A 6,523-nucleotide genomic window follows, 5' to 3' on the forward strand; every position below is an offset into this window, starting at 1 on the left:
TAACATTTCATCTTCCTCTCTTCTTATGTCTGGATATATTTCAACCCACTCAATTTTCTGTTTCTTGACTTAATTGAGGATGTAAGGAAGATGCTTTCTGACATTTAATTCTGTTTTCTAGTGAAAATTTTTAAGCTATTGCTTATGTTTGGATCATGAATTCAATGGTTTCTTGTTTTATATTCAAGAATTTGAAGCTTCATACTGGTCTGCTTCTGTTTTTTCTTCCTTGAATAATTCACTTTGTCTCCCTCATCAATTAACAGTTGTTAGAATTTACCTTGTATTTCTAAAGCCACTATTAAATATCTCATATTTTTCCTGAATAGAGGGAAAAATTATTCCTGCTTTAGCTCGCTTTATAACTATAAGAGAATTCCTACTCATTTAGAAGAAATATACTTTATAGTGGTAAGAGGCCCCCTTTTAGTTCCTCATGAGTCAATGTGCACAGTGACAAAAAGAACTCAACCATGTAAAAGAGGGGAAAAAACAAACAGTGATGTTAATGGAATGAGAAGAATTTTCAAGTATATATAAAGCATATGCTCAAGGCATTGGAATTGGCAGAAGAACAATAGCTAAGGATGGCACACCTCAATTGGAGAGAATGCAAGGGGGATTTGACACTGATTTCTCTGAGTTGGGGAACTGAATGGGTAAGCATGAAAGTGTCTTTATTAGAAGGGAATACTTGAAGCACTGGGGTTCTAGAAAATTTGTGGGTGGAATCTCTGAGGAAATACTTTTCTATCATTGTTATATAACCTCACACTTTGCTTGTAGCGTCCACTACAAGCTGCTGTGGAAACTGGGAAGATGGGACTTCTGAGAATGACATTCATACAGCACTCAGCAGAATAGAAATATTGCTCAGGACATGAATGGGCAGGGAAGGAGTTATCTTTCCTGTGGCTCAAATTTTAGGTTAAAAATGTGAAGATGGGGAAATAATCAAAGAGCAACTTCAGAATAAAGAGGAAATAAACTGCATGATTATGAAGTAGCTATGCCTTTATGAGAATAATCAAATCATCTCATGAGCAGGAATCCACATTCAAACAGTATTTCCCTGTATCCAGATGTGATAACAAACCAGCAAGCAAAGCATAATCAAATTCTGTAAATAGGAAAATAACAAAGCCAAAAATGAGCTGGGTAACATTTACATCCAGAGGGAGGTGTTTTCTTTTACTAGACAGTGGTGGGATCAGGAATCTGTTCCCAACCTGCAAATTGGTACACAGATTCCAAGTGTTTGTCTGGGAAGATACCTTAGAGAAGAAGAATGATACCCATTGAACTCAATATCTTCTTCATGACCATCTATATGCTTGAATCCTTGATAATAATTGTACAGAGCAGCTTAATTATTGTAGTGCTGGGCAGAGAGTGGGTACAGTTCAAAAGGTTGTCACCTGTGGACATAATTATCATCAGCCTGGGCATATGCCACTTCTGTCTACAGTGGGCATCGATACTGTTTGATTTTTGCTCTTTTTTTGACCTTAATTATATACTTTGGTGCTTCTCAGTCACATGGGAATTTACAAATACATTAATCTTCTGGTTAACCAGCTTGCTCGCTGTCTTCTACTGTGCCAAGGTCTCTTCTTTTACCCACCCCAAGTTCCTCTGGCTGAAGTGGAGAATTTTGAGGTTGATTCCCCAGCTGGTACTGGGTTCTCTGATGATATGTTGTGTATCAATGATTCCTTCGATTTTTAAGAATTACTTCCGGGTTCTGTTAATCACTATGGACTATGCACCCACAAACGACACTATGATTGAGAGACTTAAGGTGTTTCCATGGAACTTTTTCAAGTTTCATCAATTAGTTGTGTTGTTTATTCCTTTCATCCTGTTCCTGGCCTCCATCGTCTCACTAATGACCTCGCTGAAGCAGCACTCGGAGCAGATGCGGCACTACAACGCTGGCCACTGCAACTCCAATATGAGAGCTCATTCCACCGCCCTGAAGTCTCTCATCATCTTTGTTATCTTCTTCACCTCTTATTTTTTGTCTGTAGTCATTGCCTTGTCATTCAGCCTGTTTGATAAGAGACCTTGGTTCTGGATCTGGGAAGATGTCATCTATGCTCTAGTCTCTATCCGTTCCACTTTGCTGATGCTGAGTAGCCCTACAGTAAGAAAGAATCTAAAGGTAAAGTGCAAGGTCCTGGAGACCACCTGAGGCACAGGGTATAAGACCACCAGGCAAATAGGGTTTGCTCTGATACAAGATCAATAACCAGCACTGCTCTTGACAACCTCTTATGTGATAAATATACCATGAATTCTTTTTCATCTCCACAGCTATCTGCATGTCTCTAAACAATCACTCCTTTCTCAACTCTGTTTCACTTCTTTACTTTCTCTTCTACAATTCCCAGGTTGGTCCTGTGTGTCTCATGCCTGCCTCATCTCGCCTTAGTTTTTGCTACTTTGGAATCTTACTCTCGGAATATTCTACATAAGATAGTCAAAATCATGTTGTCCAAATGTTATTTTATCCTTTTCATGACTGCCAGTTATTTCACACATTAATAGGAATTCTTTTCTTATAAGAATGTGTTACCCAAATTCTGGTTGCTCCCCATTCTAAGCCCTCAATTCATTTTCCTAAATTTAGTCAAGAAAACATCTTGCTCCTTCTCTTTTTTTCATTCTCTCTTTCTTATGGACTTTTAGCCAATATTATAAATATTCTTACCATACCCTTCTCTTCCAAAATACCATAATTTTATTTCTTTAAAACACAAGTTAAAATTTAACTCTTCTTTCATTTCCATTTGTCAAGACATAATTTGTCCAAGGATAGCAGGCCACTTACCCAATATAGATTCATCCTTTATGCCTCTCCAAATACTGCCAATTTAATTGTCTGAGTAACATGATTTCCATAAAACTCAAGTCTTGCTTCTCCACACTATAATGTGGAGTGAACTTCTTTAAAGATTCCAAAATTGAATCTTAGATGGTTTTCTGCCTACATAACCCAGATGTCAGTTTGGAATCTCTTTCTCCATAACATCTAAGTGACAATGGCTTAAATTCTCTGTACTCTTTACTCTGCCTTATGATAGGCCAAAGCCCTCTTCAAATGGAAAGAATACAGGACTACACAGTAATCAATTTAAAGTTACATGTAAGAGTTTCCTGTTCTCTAGAAGTAGTTTTCTGTCTACACAATCCCACAGGTTTCTTTTATGCCCTTTTGCCTTGCAGGACCCTATTTGGCTTTCCCTCCACGGCATCTCTATCCTTGTTTCTCTCCACCATCACTTACTAGCAGCCAAGTGTCTTGATAACAGCTAACTCCCAGGCTTTTGGGACCTCAGTTTCTATCTACCCTGGGCACTTCTCGAGTTATTCTTTTCTAAAAACACTGGTATCTCTTAAGATATTCTGGTTCAGGGTTTAAGGGATATCATTTTTTTCCACCTTGTATACATATTGGGCATGGCTGATAAACTGAACTTCTGGTTCTGCCTTTGGAAGACTGAAACACTCCCTTACAAGAAGAAGGATACAGGTAACTCAAGCTTGACTGTGGAGAAAAGCTTAGTCCTATTAAGGGAATGGAAATTCTGAACTAGTCTTAAGTCTGTCATTCTGATGTGACAAGTTTATAATTAGTTTTGAAGGTGAGAAATATAAGTAAAAACTAAAATGCCACCCCCACCAAAAATTCTGTGCCATTTGGTATATCTCAGCAGCACCAACTGAGCACAGAAAAGGGAGTGAAGCACACGGTCCCAAGCTGCCTCGGCATCTTCTGAGCTCTAACAGTCAAGCTACAGCAGATTGCTCCCCTTTCTGTTATGATGGCTGTCTCCATCACTTCTATGGTACCCTATTTAAGCTAAATTCCATTAGTAAATTTCTCTTTCTTCTACCTCTGCATTCAAATAGTTTAGTTCACACAAGAAATTTAATTACTTGTGTGTTCAATGGTGACAATGAGAACAATAGGATGATGGATAATGACCTTGAATTTGGGAATTAGTATTTGCAAGAAATTTCATTCATTCAATAAAAATCTGCTGTCAAACTACTGTGTCCTACTGGTCATTCAAAGATGTCTTACCTAGATGCAATTTGATCAACATATGTTCCTCCTAAGAAATGAGGGCCCCTCTCTGAGAGTTTCATATATGGATTACATTATCTATGGTGAGTCCACTTAGACCAGCTCATCATTATAGCTTTGGGAGGATCTGGGTAGAAAAAGGCTACAGGTGTTCTACAGTATGACAAGAGCTGAGAGATGTTGAGCAGATAAGTGCCCTTTACCTTTCCCAAAAAATGAGGAAGTGCAGAAATCTTGGAGTTCTGAAGAACAGGGAACAGTCTGAATTTAGATCCCACTCCCAAAAGAGGGCACTGATGCCAGATTACAATAGTACCAGTCAAATGAGATGTTAGCCTTTCTTCTTCGATTCCTTCTCCTCCTGTCCCCCATTGGATGTCCTTGTAAGCATAAGAAAAGGAGAGAAGATATGTGGGAAGAATGAAAACATTGATCCCAATTTTCTTCCCTTCTGGTTCTCAAACTCTCTATTAGGCATAAAGTAGGTGAAGAGAAATAGTGATTAATTGAATACAAGATTAATTTATATAATTTTGGCTTTCTAAAACCTGAAAATGAGAAAGTTCTTAGAAACATTTGGAATCTATAATGCCTTCAAAGCTTGGTAAATATGATCTTAGGAATATGTTTGAAGGCAGAGGTTAGAAAAAATATTTTTCTGCTGAGATCAATCTATTCAATAATTTTATTACACAAGACATAAAAGTCAGGAAGATGTAAAAGGTTTCTACATTTTCTTTGAGGTTGCTTGTTAGGTATTGTGGTCCTCTTATAGTAAGACCCCAAGTTTCTTTCTCAGAAAGAGCTAAGCCAAAGACCCATCTCTGATGATTCTTAGTTTTACGGCCATAATGACTTCCTCCACCAGAATCCAGATAGAGCCACAAAATATCTGGGCTCTATTACAATACCTCTCAGTAATTAGGAGCTCTCAACATAGTATCCTACATCCTTCCATTATGATGTTTGTGTTTGTATTTTGCTAATGGAGTTATCCTATTTCCATTGTAAGTTATGGCAAATTCTTTTCAAAATCAGTCTTGCTGCCTTATGAAAGGAAATAGAGGAAAAGGAAGACTATCAAGGATAATGGTATGAGTATCATTGAAGCAAGAAAATAATTATGACATAACTGCAATTGTAAGCCAATTTTTAAAAATTTGCCCAAATTTACTCTTGTTCCAGACAGTCTTACTGAAAGAGAGAATTGGAGAAATTTTTTCTCGTAAAGTCTGGAGGAGTATATACTTACAATCAGTATAATGTAAGTTATTCCTGTAATGCTGAAATGCTTCCCAATAGTAGAGGAAGATGTATCTTCTTTGCCCTTTCTACATTGAGCTTTTAATATAATCTTTGAGACTCATTTACCTTCCATTAGTCATGTCTCAAACTCCCAAAGCAACATTTCTGTGAGATGATTTCTTCTATTTTTAATAAAACTTACAAAACTGATCCTAAGTGTGAATTGACTTTTTGCTTGTTTTGAAGGCAAGGATATATTCGGATAAACTCATCTGATGCAAATAATTTCTTCAAATCATTTTTTAGATTAAAATTTATTTAAAACTATAGGTTACATCAGTTGGATAAGAGACAAACCTCCTCATGAATTAACTTTTTCTTTAAATTTTAATCTAAATGCTAGATTTTCAAACATAATGAATTTCTATTTAGAAAATATGCCAGTTATAAGTCACTGAAACACAGCCAAAGTGTAGTCAAAATGAGAATTATCACTTGCATTTGCAGGGGAAAGTAGATCTTAAAAGTTTAAAATTAGATGAAAGATAAATTTCATAAGCCTTCATTCTTTAAGTCTAAAGATAGACTGTGTAGGTAGATATTTCTTGAGAATATTGGCAGATCAGTGTTGTCAGTACTTGAGGGTTGAATGATGTCCTCCAAGAAGTTGGAAATAATGTTGTTCTCTGAAATGTAAATCAAGAAATCATATCCCTCCCTACTTCTGCCCTAAATGAAAGAATTGAAAAATCAAGCAGAAAATGAGTGGCTAGAAGTTTCTCCCATCAAGCTTCAGGATATAGGTCAAGGCAGACTTCAGACTCTATGTAACGTACTACATAGAAGGAGAGGTAAAACAAGTCTCAAAAGAAACTTTAACAAACAAATTAAAAGGTAGCAAATTTGAACTTCATTATACAGGTCTTTTCAGGGTAGGAGAATGTTTGGATAACTCACTTGGAACTTTCTATATCTATTGACAAGTCCTTCAAGCTATTATCTGAGGGATTTGTCCTAAAGTCGTATATACATTTCATGGTGTGATTTGCTACACCCGTGACTCTAAATAGAAAGTCCTCAACTCCTGAAATATGAGTACAGGTAGATGGAGGACATATAACATACAACAGGACCTGGTTAGGACTGGTGGCTGATATCATGTATACAAGTTCTGCAACCTCTGCT

At 36.8% G+C, this 6,523-nt stretch overlaps 1 protein-coding gene across 1 annotated transcript; it reads left to right on the forward strand.

Annotated features, from left to right (window-relative positions):
• The first annotated feature begins 1,288 nt into the window (after positions 1 to 1,288).
• On the forward strand, positions 1,289 to 2,194 carry TAS2R16 (taste 2 receptor member 16). The gene has a single exon (XM_006149222.1). It carries the CDS (start codon positions 1,289 to 1,291, stop codon positions 2,192 to 2,194), a length of 906 nt encoding a protein of 301 aa, XP_006149284.1.
• The last annotated feature ends 4,329 nt before the right edge of the window (positions 2,195 to 6,523 follow it).

The sequence above is a fragment of the Tupaia chinensis genome, unplaced genomic scaffold (genome assembly GCF_000334495.1).
Source record: "Tupaia chinensis unplaced genomic scaffold, TupChi_1.0 Scaffold000257_1, whole genome shotgun sequence".
In the NCBI taxonomy this organism is placed as follows: Eukaryota; Metazoa; Chordata; class Mammalia; order Scandentia; family Tupaiidae; genus Tupaia; species Tupaia belangeri.

Excerpts from the sequence above, each read along its gene's own strand:
- TAS2R16 (XM_006149222.1), top strand. The coding sequence starts at position 1,289 with ATGATACCCATTGAACTCAATATCTTCTTCATGACCATCTATATGCTT.